This window comes from Metopolophium dirhodum, chromosome 7, assembly GCF_019925205.1.
Source record: "Metopolophium dirhodum isolate CAU chromosome 7, ASM1992520v1, whole genome shotgun sequence".
NCBI classification, from domain to species: domain Eukaryota; kingdom Metazoa; phylum Arthropoda; class Insecta; order Hemiptera; family Aphididae; genus Metopolophium; species Metopolophium dirhodum.
The window spans coordinates 2,049,699-2,065,547 of record NC_083566.1 but is presented as its reverse complement, the minus strand read 5'-3'; the positions used below and the strand labels follow the sequence as shown (position 1 = coordinate 2,065,547).

General features: G+C 29.5%; 1 protein-coding gene across 1 annotated transcript; it reads right to left on the bottom strand.

The window, feature by feature from the left end:
* Positions 1-1,821: 1,821 nt before the first annotated feature.
* Positions 1,822-15,849, bottom strand: LOC132948300 (glucose dehydrogenase [FAD, quinone]-like). The gene is made up of 5 exons (XM_061018718.1): positions 15,637-15,849; positions 7,423-7,564; positions 7,135-7,263; positions 6,126-6,346; positions 1,822-3,186 (listed from the first exon to the last, which is right to left on the bottom strand). The coding sequence occupies exons 1-5, from the start codon at positions 15,847-15,849 to the stop codon at positions 2,047-2,049; spliced, it is 1,845 nt and encodes a 614-aa protein (XP_060874701.1). The 3' UTR covers positions 1,822-2,046.

Here is a 15,849-nt window from a genome sequence, read left to right as displayed (position 1 = left end):
CGGCTGTGCCGAATCCGTCGCGTTAGACCGCTCGGCCACCTCGTCCCCCCATATAGTAATATTGTATATTATTGTATCAGCTAATAGCCATAATATAGGTAAATATTATGTTATACAATAAGGACATAAGGTTATACATAGTATTGGTCAGAGAACAATGGTCGGATATTTAAAATAGAATTATTAACTTTAGTTTATTCTATATACCGTCCTATGGAAGACATTTATGAGCTAAAAAAAAATTCATATTGTGGGTCAATATTTGTCTATATAGCTTCAGCTCTGCATTATAAAAAAACAAGAAGAAAAAAAAGGCCGGGCACACTCAAATGTAAAACTCTGGGTCCGCCTATGGTGTGAACTATACTATTACTTGGACATTATTTAACATTTTTAATCTATAAATAGCGGGTAAATGGAAGTCACTCTGCCTGTGCATTAGGTTACAAGTATGACTGTTATGGATGGTGTTAAATTCGAATTCAATGACATTATATTATCATTGTAAATACGAAAAACGATTCTGAGCGAAAACGGTTTGTCAGCCTATGCGCCCTATAGGATATTCTATATTATATTTATATTGTTATTATTACGGTAACCGGTTAAGTTGGATTATTATAGTTTGTTTATTATCATATTTGTATATAGATTATAAATGTATTATTACATTTCATATAATTTTAAATTTTCACCTCCCGAAGCACCAACTAGATTTACTTTTCCATCGAACAAGATACAGAGAAGTTGAAAATCAAACCATTTCTAGTGCCCCAAAAGGTAATGACAGACATAAAAATAAATAACAAAATCAAAAACACACATCATTGTAAAACCAAAATACCCGCTCCGCTCAATATCTAAAATTGGACATTTTATAAATTTTCAATAATATAATACATATTCTATCGAAATTTGAACTATAAATACTTATAAAAAAATCTTGCCTATATGTATTTTTAATAATTTTAAAATTATATAACAATGTGCGAAGAGCCTTGTATTGAAATTTCAAGCAATTTGTCCCAACGAAAAAAACTGTATTGCCTATGATTAGCCGAAAAAATCAAAAATTCAAAATATAAACGTTTCGTGGAAATGTCGATTATCTCTTCGGTTATTCTCTTGAGTTACCTACATCAAAAAAATAATATCGATTTTGATAAAAACTTATTTTGTGTGATAATATTCCTGTATTTCCTTAATTTTTCTTTTGTCTTTCTAGATTTTTCAATTTTAAATGTTGCGACATTTCAAAATTACAAACTAAATATTCCAATTTGATACCATCACGAACACTTGAAGATTAAAGTCGAATCAGTATTTCGACTATAGCCTATGTACGCAGACGCACAAAAAAATCATTGTAAAATCAATATATGCATATATATTTATCGCATCCAAAATATAATAGATATAATATATAAATAATATTAAACAACTCTTATACCCCGATGTACCCGTATGCATCATATTATAGTCAATGTATGCGTGTCACAAGAGACATGTTTAACTACGTCTTATGTGACACATACATTGACTGTGCATTACAAATTATGTTATTACGATAGCATCGAAATATACGTATCTAAATATCTAATCATGACGAAATAAACTACAACTAAAGGTCATAATATCGATTTTTAAGTGAAAATTAAAATCTTTGTTGTTTTTTTTATGGAGTTTTCGTATGAATAATACGAATCGCATAAAACGAAACGTACGCGTTAGGTAAAATAATATATTATTTTTTTACATATAGTTTTTGGTACCTATATACAGCTAGTGGTAACATCGCAAAACCAAACCACGCGGATTTGTAATTATAAACATTAAATTTGCATAATCGACTATATTGCGTTCATACATGTAATATAAATAATATTATAAACGATCATTAAAATCTACACGATTCCGTAACTTTGCACGATGTCATCGAGTAATAAACAAATATCAATAAAATTGACATTTCTTCGTAAAACGATTGATGTTCAAATAATTTTTTTATAAATTAATATATATTATAGATAGTAATTATTATCAACACTATATGCCAATACCCCAGTCTTCTTTAATCATGTCCGCGCCCTTCTCGCCGATCATAATCGTCGGAGCGTTGATGTGTGCTGCCGGTATTTCCGGCATGACCGACGCGTCGATGACCCTCAACCCGCTTATGCCGTGCACCCGCAACCTGGGGTCGACCACGGCCGTGGGGTCACCCGCCGGTCCCATTTTGCACGTGCCCGACAAGTGATAGATGGTAAAACTGATTTGTCTCGCGGAGCATTTCCAGTACGCGTCCGTGTCGAATTTGTGTCGAACGCAATCGGGCAACGGGGTGTCGAATAACGTGGCGTCGAGCTTCTTCATCGCGTCGGTTTTCAACATTTGTTGGAAAATCCGTACTCCGGCCACGGCCACGTCCAAGTCCGTCTCGTCGGAAAAGTAATCGGGATCGATCAGCGGGTGATGGAAGGGGTTAGCGTCTTCCAACCATACACGACCCTTACTTTTCGGTCGCATAATCATCGGAAACACCGTAAAGCCGTCCAGTTTTTCAGTGGGCTTATAAATTTTGTTGTAAATATCTGTTTTTAAGCCGAACAACTTGTGCGTTGATTCGTCGCCCGAGTACAGACCAGATACTAATAGTAATTCCAAATTTGGATGGCCATCCGCAGTAAACCCCGGTTGGTCTAAATCGAAAAATGCCAATGCTTCTGCACCACCCGGTATTGTTAATGGGCCGTTATGATGTATGAGAAAATTGTATAAATTAAGTGGATCTCTCAATAATCTCTGTTGTTTTAATGAAATAGTATCGTTAATCAAAACGCTCAAACTACCCAGCGCCACGTGATCCATCAGATTTTCACCAACCGGCAGGTTTTGTATCAATGGAATTTTCACATCTTTCAAGTGTTCTTTAGGTCCAATTCCCGATAACATGAGTAACTGTGGCGAGTTTATGGCTCCACCCGAAATAATTACTTCTTTGCGTACAAATACTCTATATTTTTTGCGATTTGATACAAATTCTACTCCTATTGCTTTTTTTGTACCTTTTTCTATTACTATTCTTGTCACGGTGCTAAACTTTTTCACGTGTAAGTTCAATCTCGTTTTTGTTGGAAGCAAAAAAGCTGTATTTGTACTACAACGACGACCATCTTTCATAGTAACCTAAAATAATGTTTAAGTATGAAAATTAGTTTTATTATATAGCTCAACAGTTCATAAATTAGTTCATAATCATTTTAGTACCTATAAATTATAATGCATAATATGCAGGCTACAAAACAGTAAATGTAAAAAGTCATTACAGTGTAGTGGTCGTATTTATATTTATAAAAATTATAAATATGTTTACAAAATAACCAACGTATTACGTAGGTATTCACAAATGTTATGGTTTGATAACGATTTAAGTATTTTTTTAAATCTTTATCAAATCATTGTAACTTAAAACTATATTTTAACTTAAAAGTACACGATAATACAGGTACTCGCGTGATATTAAGTTTGTAACAATGTTTGTACAATATTATTTAGTTATGTTAAGAATATTATGTAACAATTTTAGATTTTAGATTTTAATATTAATTCTGTTTGTGTTAATTATTGTCTAGACGATTTCATAACAAGTAAAAGTACCTCATAGCATGGTCATTCACTTACATTATAGGTATTCAAGTTACACGACTATATACAGGGTGTAACAGGAAGACCTGACAGATGAAATAGCTTTTGTTCTAATCAGTATTTTTAAATTTTTTATATATATTTAATTTATAGTCACTTGTGCTACACGTATAATATAAACAAAAAATTTTATTTTTTAATACTGAAAATTTTGATTCAAATTTTTTGGAAAAGTTCAAAATAGCCAATTTTCAGATTTGATTATAATAACAATTTTTATGATGGTAAAAACATTTATATAAGTCAAGTGGTCTGACTTATAGAATTTTTTTTAAATTTCAATATTTTTTTGAGTAATTTAATTTAGAACGTGATATCTTTTTTTCAAAATATTATTTTCGGGAATTTCCTGACATGAGTATATTTCTTTAATATTTATTAATCATATCATTTTCACCATTTTTGTCATACGTTTAAGAAGCATAATTTTTTTTTTTTGGCAAGTCATCCTGTTACACCTTAGTACCTTACACTTAATAAAAAAAATTGTTTTTATTATTGTACCATTATAATATCTATTTATATACTGTAATGATCGGATAATAACCTGAATTAATCATAATAAAAAAAAAATGTAATTTTGTATTTATAATATAACCATAATATTATATTCGAGCAATACATTATTTTAAAGTGGCACTATGATTTTTTATTTAATAGCTATATATTTTATTATTATATACTAATATGTAAATTAAAGTATTTATATATAAATATTTTTTTTATATATATATATATTTAATAATTTAGTTCCAAATTGTTGGTACCCGCCGGCTATACTAACAATAATTATAATTCTAACAACTATTCCAATATTGCATGGTTCTATCAATGATTAAAAACAGGATTAATATCTGATATGTTAACCTAGGGTTTTAGGAAATAATTAAACAAGATTTTAGATTATTCATTAATTATGTTGAATAACAAAAAAACTGAAAAGCAAACTTGTTAGGTACATAATATTAAGACTCAGGTAATAATAATATAATGTAGGTATTCGAGTAACATGTTGGGGAGGCACCGACAGAACAGATATCAATGCATTGCACACTACACAAAAAATGATTGTAAAAGTAGCATACTCCCTACCATTACCCAATACCCATCAGAGGAATTATTCAACCGTACTAATATAATATTATCCGTTTATAAATTATACATTAGGCAAATTGTAGTTGAATCCATACAGAACCTTACACTCAATGCTACGGAAATAATAGACAGAAGAACAGGAAAATACATTAAACCGTCGTATTATACTTTATTGACTAGTTCTAGAAATTGTCCTGTAATTACACGGGGAAAACTATATTTTCAGCAGTTTAAATAACGAAGTTAAGAGTCTTATAAAAAGTTTATGCGAAATCCAATCCAACAAATACCAAATGATATATTAATCAATATTTTTTTTTTTTTAACATTTATTTAGAAAATATACAATCTGTAAGGTTTTTTACAATAGGCATATATGCGGTGTTTATGGTGATTTTAACGTGAGTTAACATGGTTTTAAGGAACTACCCAAGAGTAGTATACTTATGGCTTGAGTGAATAATTAATAAAATGAAGAAAAATCAAATAAAAAAAGGCAATAAATAAAATAGTTAGTGATCTCGATGATAATGTATGTATCAATAAAATCATAAAAAGTCAATATGTCTAAACATAATATCGTATAATATTTTTATACGTACCCATAATATGTAATGCTGATGTAAATTTTTGTTTCTAAAGATTTTTTTATCATGTTATGTTTATTTAATTATATTATATTTTTATTTGTATAAGTATTTTACCTTAAACGAATTGTAATATCGTTGAACTCCGTACACCAGATATACGAGCTTATATAGCTCAGTTGGCATTCGTATCGGCTATTATTAATTTATTTTATTGTAATTATTTAATTGCAATTGTTTTGGCTGAATAAATAAATAAATACATTTTAAAGTTGCAAAGAGTGTCAATTTTTTTAAGGTGAAAAATACATGGGTAAGCTTTGTAGTTTTCTAATTACCAATCATTTTTAGGAAGACTTATTAATTATTGTAAACTATGCATAATCTATACAAACACATTTTCGGCATTTTAAATGCCGTGGCGGCTGTGGAGGTATTAGTTGTATCGTTTCCGTGGAGTCAATGACTATAATATGCGACCAACACAACATTACAACATTACCACACACCACGGCGATGTCGCATCAAAGAGCTAGACGCTAGTATACCTTTGTCTTGGAAATCCCGAAATGTAAAAAAATGTTCTAACAATAATAATAAAAGTTCTAAAAACGCAAAATTTTCATTTTTTAATCCTCTGCAAATATACGCAACTAATTTTGTGCAGAAAAAAATTAAATTTTTATTGAAATCCGTTCCCTATGTACGTCTTATAACCATTCGTTAACTTCAAATCACCTGTAAATAATTGATCCCAATTTGTTTTTCACCATTGACGTCTATGATGGGCAATCCGATCTGTGATCCAGCGTCCACAAAAGCTTTCGCTACGGGAGTCCTATATGGTACGTCGGTCACCGACAGCAACCCATCCTGTCCATGGTAGCCTTGGTCCGCGTCAGACACGTTTGAATTTTCCGATCTCATGAAATACTTCAGAACGTCATCATAGCTCCATCCTTTAATATCGGAACATATGGTAAGAATGTGTGCTCGGCACAAATATGTAAAGATACAGTTAAATATATTTATAAGTACAGAGTGTTTCCTGCTCTAAAAGGTAACACGACATATGTCGCTGTTCAGTGACATCGTGGATTGAAACGGGGTTTTCGGGAGGAGCTATAGGAAATATTGAAATACCCATTTTTTGATGTTTCTTAAGGCTGTAGTGGTTACACTAAGGGTTATTGCATGCGCATGTGCACATCATCTGTCACCAGATTTGAAGAGATTACATTTTTTTTAGGTAATTTAACCTTTTAACTGAAATCGACTGAACTACAATACGAGTTAAAGTTAAATGAGGGACGGAGTTACCGAGCGGACTACGGCGTCGTCGGTTCCGACGCGTACCGTGGCCGGTTCGAATCTCGACCACGGGCGGCTCCCTCTCTCTGGTCAGGCCCCCGATGGCAGAAACCTATATGGTTGCCCAATTTGAAATTCTGCCAAGACCAAACACACGTGTTCACCAAAAAACCTACAGTACCCTCCCCCACTGATGAAAAAACCACCCAATGACCTAAGTACCGCAACCGTTACAACCGTAACCCCCATACAATAGCTATAATGGCTATTATACAATAGTTGCCAGGCTCTAGACCAATATAAAAAAAAAAGAAGAGTTAAATACTTAAATGACCTATTTTAAATACGAGGTCACTGGACTTCGTGTTACCTTCAAAAATATACATATACTATAATATATGAATGAATAAATTTGGTCACTATATTTATTTTATACCTGTGTTGCCCATTCCTGCCCAATTGTCGTAATCCAATCTATTACCACGCGTATATATCATGTAATTCAATACACTACTACCTCCCATTACTTTTCCTCTTGGAAATTTACACCGATGGTCTTCGAAACCTATCAAAATACAATGTGTAACGAGTAACAATTATTAACGTTCATTAAACATGTTATAATCGTATACGATATTATAATGGACAATATAATATGTATTATAATATATTAACAATGTGTAATAATAAAATATATATTATAATATTATATATAGGTACTTACATAGGCAAGAATTATTCATCGGGACCGTTGTGTACTTCCAATTTATTGACCTCGCCTGTAGTTTTCCAGCTGCTGCTGGAATATCCATAAATTGTTCTTCATCTTGACCGGCTTCAATTAACAACACTTTCCAATCATATATCTAGTATTTAAAATACCCAACAATAATAATTAATAATTTTATAGGAACTTGAAAATGTAATACAACGTTCCTCATAATTTTATGACAGTGGAAATTAAAAAAAACGTTGAGTGTTAATCCATAATAATTTTTTATGAGCGTCTGAAATTAAAATGCTGACAAAATTCATCAAAATTATGAAAATAGGCAAATTATGTCGAGTTGGAAATTTATAAAAAAAATTTCTATTTATATCTACGCTTTGAAAATTGAATATAAAATTCCTCTTTAGTTTTCCTACATTTAACAAAAAAAAATGTTACCAAAAAGTCAAATTAGTTTTTACGAGCTTCAAAAAATCCTAGACATACGGGTGAATATGTAATTCAACCGTAAACTAACAAATTCTCATACAATAATTTTCTTATTTTAGTCATTTAGTGGAAATTTAAAAATATTATTCGCGAGTATAATATATGAAACGTTTAGAGCATATTATCATATTTTATACACACAATGACATTTTCAAATGTGATTTTTTTTTTGGCAAAAATTAATTTAACCTACTGTAGTAGATGCTATGTAATGCTTAATACTAAAATTTGTTACTTTAATCACAATAATTTATTATCATAAAATATACCTACTTATTATTATAGTAATATTATAGGCTGACTGACCGTCCTCGCTCAGAATCGTTTGTCGTAAACAACGATTTTATAGCATTGAGTTCAAATTTAACGCCATCCATTACAGCGATCCACTTGTAAGTTGTAACCATGTGGTGGACTGGCTACTTTTGGTCCAGAGTGCAAAATTAATTAGGGGCCGTACATTTTTTTTAAACTTACTAAAATTATGAAAGAGTTCTACATCACAACAAGAATTAAATTTAAGAAAGGGCCCGAAAATGGTAATCGGTGCCCGCATCATAAATACGAATGGGGGGGGGGGGGGGGGGGGCGGGATGCAGGATGCTACCTGGTTTATAGCACCCCGGACCAGTCCGCCCCTGGTCGTAACCTACTGTACAGCGGAGCGTGACACCCGCCTACCCGCTTTTGTCACTTTAAAATCACTTTTCAATGTATTGTTTCACTTGGTTTTCGTGGTCCGTGGACATGTTTTTACCGCCGAAAATTATAGGTAAGTAATATGTGTATAACATACGCTTCAGATCACAATATATGTGGCCATATAGGTACCAGTACGTCAGAAATAATAGCGAGATGTTATATGCTGACAAAAGAGTTGAGACTAATAATTTAATCGTATAACGCTGACCAAATTGTATAGTGCATTTAATAATAATAATAGTATACCTATATAGTATATACCCTAAAGAGAAGACACCGTGGCGGCCGCGGGCTGAACCGCTTTTGTTATGCAAATATGCGGTGTCTTCTCTTTTGGAACAGAGTATAATGGGTATTATAGGTACCTACAACGGCTACAACAATAGACACCAATATTGACGTTATAGTCGTGCGAAGTGAATATGAGGGTAACGACCAAGTACACTCAATATACAGCACAAGTGACTTATACGGTTTTGACAAATAATAATCGACTGACAGCCAGTGCCGAGTTCCAGTTATAAATAAGGAAATTATAAAAAAAAAAATATCAAGGACGATATAATAAAAGCACCATTTTGCTCATCACCTCTGCCCGAGATACTGGTGTATCATTATACATTTAGAAACACCGATATTTCATTTACATGGTGTATTAGAGTGGTGTAGGGAGTTTCCATGCCTTCCAGCCAGTAAATTTATATTGTATTCGTATGTATTTTCTAGAACTTAAAATAGGTAGTAAAACTATAGTCACTAAAATATTGAGGACATTTTTTTTTTTAATATTTCGTTATTGACATCACAATGCGGATATAGAGCAGGCGTCGGCAGTAAAATTCTATGGCGGTCCAGATAATTTGAAAAAAAAAATTTTCAAGCGCCAGAAAAAAGTAATATACCCAGTCAACATACCTAATGTGTCTATTTTTGTGTTGAATACACAGTTTAAGCTATTTAAAGCAAATTATTCAATATAATATTATAATATTAACCAGTTTTTTTTAAATTTCGTATTCGTGGATAACAACTTAAATGCGCACAGTGTTTTCAAGGTGGATGTCACTGGATTAATCTTGAACGATATTGAACGGGTGGATGTGTTTATTTTTGTGTTAGATATACCGTTCAAGCTAATTAAAGCAAATTAAACAATATAATATAATAATAACCAGTTTTTTTTAAATTTCGTACTCCTATGGGGAACAACTATCATGTGCATAGTGTTTTCAAGGATGGAGATCAGTGTTAATCTTGAACGATATATTCACTATTTAAAAACGTCATTTTGGAGAACGGAGTTTCCCATATGAATATGTGGAGCCAAAATACATCCAAATACAACACAGACATTTATCAATTATATGTGCGGAAACCAGCATTAAAAAAATATATAATATAATTTTATTTTCTGTAAACTGTCATGCATAAATAACTAATATTAAACCAATTATAATAACCTTACCTATTTAAAAGCACTTAAAGAAGAGCTAAAGCTTATAGACGAACAGAGATTCACAACACATCTATAAAATGTCCAAGTATCCCACTCCACTCAATACTTATACAAGTATACTTACATCAAAATTGTATGATTTTAATTATAATATGATGAATGCTGATGAATAATAGAATATCAGTTATTGACGTCCGTTATTTTAAAATTATGTAATATTATAAAATCAAAGGGTAAACTTATTAAGTATCATTGTGAATTATTGTTCTATAAAAACCAATGATAAATGTACAGTATGATTACTTAATTATTCACAATAAGCCACTTCAAATTCTTAACGATTTTCCTGTGTCTGAAGCTAAAATTCATAAAGCTCATCCCGATGTAATATAATCATTTTATTATACCTATATATATATATATATTCTTGGAGGTCCAGTTATTTCCCCTCCACGGGCCACCCAGCTATTGCCGGGCCCCGATATAGAGTATAATATGTTACACAAATTGAAAATTGTGATACACAGATACATTAATATACCATATAGATGCAGAATTCTTTTTTATGGTTATTTTACTAGCAGGCCTTGCAGGGACTTGCATTTGCACAGATCAGCTATGTATTTTTTAATCACCGGAATCATATACATTTTTTTTTTTAGAATTTTATAAGGATTTAATAATTATACTTATATACATCATGTATATAATATTATTAAACAATTATACCCTCTTTCCGCCCGCAAAAAAAAAATACGACGATATTTCGTAGAGTTAGAAAAACTTAAAACTACACTTGCTGAATAAATTTAAAGTTGAACCGTTTCACGTTATGAAATTTAATAGTAAAATTGACTCTAAATCCAACTGCCATTATAATATGGTCAACAGAAAAAATTGCTAGTTTAGTGTCAAAAAGCTAATGCGATTTCTACTACGATCACCTATTTACAATACTACGTGTTTAACTTAAACTTTAGATTTAAATTTTCAATTCTTTAAAAGATTAAAATGTATCTAATATATTATAATATTTTTCTAATAACAAATACAATGATTTAATTTTTTGAAATAAAAACTATAGTTGTGGTTGATATAATACTTAAGAACATTAGATGAGCCGATGTTCGACATTAACTTTTATTTTTTTAGGGGTACCTACCACTTCACTCATATAAGTCTTAAATACTTATCATAGTTATTACTTATTAGTAATTAACTACTCGTTTGAAATTTAATTTTTTATAAAATCGATAAAAAAAACAAAAAAAAAATAGTCTTGTTCATAGTACAATTCTCAAATCCGAATAAACTTCTTTAAAACCACAATATTTTACTTCTTTGCATTTCTTCAGACCGTGCTTAGATAGTACATCGTTGGAATAACAAGAAAACTACCTTTTTAAAGATTTACCGAGACTTTTAATAATGTTACACGAAATGACTTATTCTACCTTATTCCTGCAGGGCATACAATTATTATTATTATTTTGCTACTGAACACCTAATTGCACACCAAAATATTTTAAAATAATGAACATAGACCTAGTAGTGCACATGCCACACATAACTTCATTACATAATTGTTTTTGCTATTCATTAATAATTAGTTATAATAAAAACAGGGCTTGCAAACGTTATAATAACGTTATGATTATAACGTTATATTTGACAAATAACGATTGAAATTTGTAAACGTAATTATAACGGAAAACGATAATCAAAAATAATTAAATACCGCAAAACAAAACATAACGATTAACAATATATATAATATATCATTAAACAAAAAATATCGCAAAACGTAATTTATAGAATATCATTACGAAAAATAACGCAAAACAAAATTTTTTGAAAATTTAAAATCCATTTATTTAAAGGTATTTAAGGTATATTGGTTTCGTAGAAATATATTTTATTTCATGCTATTTATTTTTGTCTTAGAAAAAAATCTAAGAATTGATTATATTATATTCCGTATCTGGGACATTACCTACCCGCATTTTTTTGGAGTTATTGATAACTTTTAAACTGAATTGTCAATAGCTAATACCTAGTATAATAATAATAATAATTATTATTATTATTAATATTAATAATGATTAATAATGCCCCGATAATTGCGCTGTAGAAGTATAGAGTATAGGCTTATTTTGTATTCACTATTCACTCTGTACTTTGTCTACTCTGTAGTCTTATAGTTTTATTTATATTACCTAGCTAAATATTAAAACAAAAACGCTATCATGGGTAGTATCATATATATACTTGAATACATTACTATTTACTTACATATTGGTGTTAGTATTTATTCCATTATTTGTGTATATAGTAATAGGAATACTATAATATTATAGTCTATACTCAATATTTCTATAATTTATTAGGCAATTGTAGCAAGGTATAAATACATTTCAAGTAATGTATTTCATGTACATTTCAGGTATATGTCAAACTAATCAGTGCAAATGTGTAAAACATAAATTACTGTCTAATTTTAAATGATATTTACATAATATGAAATGTTGTAAAAATGACTATATAATTCTAACACTTATAAAACTATAAATAAATAATAATGATTGATGATCAATTAGGTATAAATGTATAATACATTTAAAACAATAATAATTAATGGTTTTATTTTTGCTATTATAGGTAATATAATGTGTAGTGATTTTATATAATTCCTAGGTACTTTATTAAATTAAAATATTAAATAATAATTGGTATAGTATAGGTACCAACGTAATTATATAAAATACCTAGGTGTTTGGTATATAGAATACCATTTATACCAATATTGAATATTAATAAAATAATAAATTATATTTTTCTGGTAACGATGTTGGAAAAAATTAAGTAGTAAATTATTTACTGGATTGTTGGAAAATGTTGGGTAAAATAACGTTTTTATTCTTAATAATGATAAATTCAAAACTTGGATAACGTTTTAATTCTGAATAACAATAAACGCAAAAATTGTGTAACGTTTTAATTCTGAATAACGATAAACGAAAAAATTGTGTAACGTTTTAATTCTGAATAACGATAACCGAAAAAATTGTGTAACGTTTTAATTGTAAATAACGTAAAACGGAATTTTTTTTTCAAATGCAAGCCCTGAATAAAAACGATCCAAGGCAATCTATTTTATTAAGTTAAAAAAAAGTTAATTTGTTTATACAACGCTAGCGTACTTGATTTTTTTCCAACCCAAAACTTAACTATTGTGTTAATACTTCATACAGTATTTTCATATAAGTGAGATTCGGATGATATACATTTTTAACTTAAACAATTTACGATACATATTTTTTGACATGAAGACGAAATAGACTGAAATAGTGAAATATTATAAAATTAAAAACAAAATAAATTAACTTAACTTACTTCTTAAAATAAAAAATTAACTCGTTAATTTCACGTTAATTGAGAAAGAAATTTAGTAAATTAACAGTTGAGTTAATGAAAATCCAAATGTAACTAGTCAAGTTAAAAAGTTAAAATAAAGTTAACTTTTTAACTCATTAATGCCCAGCCTTACCTATATGGTTATATGACTAAACATTTTAAAATTAAAAACGAAGTAGCTTGGGTTAATATACTAATTATGTTATAAGCCGCCCAGAATATGGTGTAGTCGGTATTATTTTTAGTGTTATGTGTTTTAAACAAATACAATATGCTAATGAGTAATTTTCAATAATCAATTTTGAATATTAATCAAATAAAAATTTATAAAAGCCAAAAATAAGAACTGCACACTTTTACATTTGCTACTGCGCATTTAATATTGGCTACTGCACATAGTGTGTGCTATACTGCACACAATTTTAGGCCCTGCCTGATACGATAATATGACAGTAAAATATTACAAAAATCAACAAATGAGTCACAGTGGTACAAATTTATAGTAAGGGCCAAGGGGCCCATGTCAAAATTCCTATTTTGTGGGGGGGGGGGGACCCAAACCAGCTAATAAAAATAAAAAACAGTCATGCCTTATTATAACCCGAAAAAAATATTGTTTTCTCACACGTCATAGTCAATAATTATTATAGTTATATTATACACCAAATTGTATACTGCAGGTTTCTCGCATAGTAATTCGAATTTCGCAACACAAAAGTGTAAAGACATAATTATTTATTGATATTACTTATAGTGTATATTACAGATTATAATAGAAATGTCATAAATAATTTCATTGTCATCGTTATCAATATTGTCTTGCATATATAATATATATATATATAGGTACAGTGAGTGATCTTTCGCGTTTATACATGATATAGTCATATAGATTATAATATATTATAATATGATTGTAAATAGTCATTGACTATTCTTTTATACTATATAGCTATATCTGTCTACATTGTTTTTATTATATATTATTTATTCTTGTATAGTGCTAAACCGTTTACTAAGCTTGTTATTGTATTTATTCACTAATTATCAAGGCTGGACATTAACGAGTTAAAAAGTTAAATTTAAGTAAAAAAGTTAATTTAATTTTAACTTTTTAACTTAACTAGTTACATTTGGCTTTTCATTAACTTAACTGTTAACTTACTAAATTTCTTTTTTAATTAACGTGAAATTAACGAGTTAATTTTTCATTTTAAGAAGTAAGTTAAGTTAATTTATTTTGTTTTTAATTTTATAATATTTCACTATTTCAGACATTTCAGTCTATTTCGTTTTCATGTCAAAAAAATATGTATCGTAAATTGTTTAAAGTTAAAAATTTATATCATTTGATTCTAACTTATATGGAAATACTGTATAAAGTATTAACACTATATCCTATAATTTAGTTTTGGGCTGGAAAAAAATTAAATACGCAAGCGTTGTATAGACAAATTAACTTTTTTTGAACTTAACAAAAAGTTAACAAAAAGTGTGTATTAACTTTTAACTTAACTGAGTTAACCTATAGTTAAATTAACTTTTAATTTTTAACTTTTTGTTATTGGTGCATATTAACTTAACTTAACTGAGTTAAAAAAAATCATTAACTTGCCCAGCCTTGCTAATTATTACTTGTATGCACCATTTTTATTATTATTACTGTATATGTATTTGAAATTGGACAATATTGTCCGTAAAATATATAAATAAATATTCAAATAGCGTCCATCGTTGAGATCAGGATGTGTAAAAACCAGTCGGAGTAGTAATTTATTTATGACATATTTAGTGAACCATCGGGTTTAAAAAAATATCATTGATATTCGGTATAAAGTACAGACGATACAGTTTAATGTAATTACATTTAAATTGTAGAAGATAAAATAAAAATGAATAGAAATAATAAATATTTACACATCATCTACACATTTAATACATAATTCGCGACATGGCGTCGAAGTCCCTCCGCTCTCCGTTCTTATTACGGTTGTTATGCAATGATATTATAATTCATTATCAGCTGAATAATATGAACCCATAAAAAATGTAATTTATCAAACGATAGATATTAATACAATTTGAACCAATTTATTTATTGGAACGTACATATTATTGCATTTTTTTTTAACAACGAGTATATTTACTTCGGATAGTCTATTCGCCACAACAGTTCCTGCACTTCCTGCACCGACCACTATAAAATCGTATTTCATGTCCATTATGATGTAATCATCTTGTTCCACGGTGGTTTCTCGTTTAACCGTGTGATGCCTCTGTGCTGGCTCCAAAACTGCTGATCCGGATTTGTGTGAAATATATCCAACGAGACAAAAAATTAAACAAAAATTCGATTTCAT

Excerpts from the sequence above, each read along its gene's own strand:
- LOC132948300 (XM_061018718.1), bottom strand. The coding sequence starts at position 15,849 with ATGAAATCGAATTTTTGTTTAATTTTTTGTCTCGTTGGATATATTTCA. Across the intron at positions 6,347-7,134 it reads GGCAGGAATGGGCAACACAG|GATGGAGCTATGATGACGTT; the intron begins GTATAAAATAAA and ends CCGATATTAAAG. Across the intron at positions 3,187-6,125 it reads TTGGGATCAATTATTTACAG|GTTACTATGAAAGATGGTCG; the intron begins GTGATTTGAAGT and ends ACATTATTTTAG.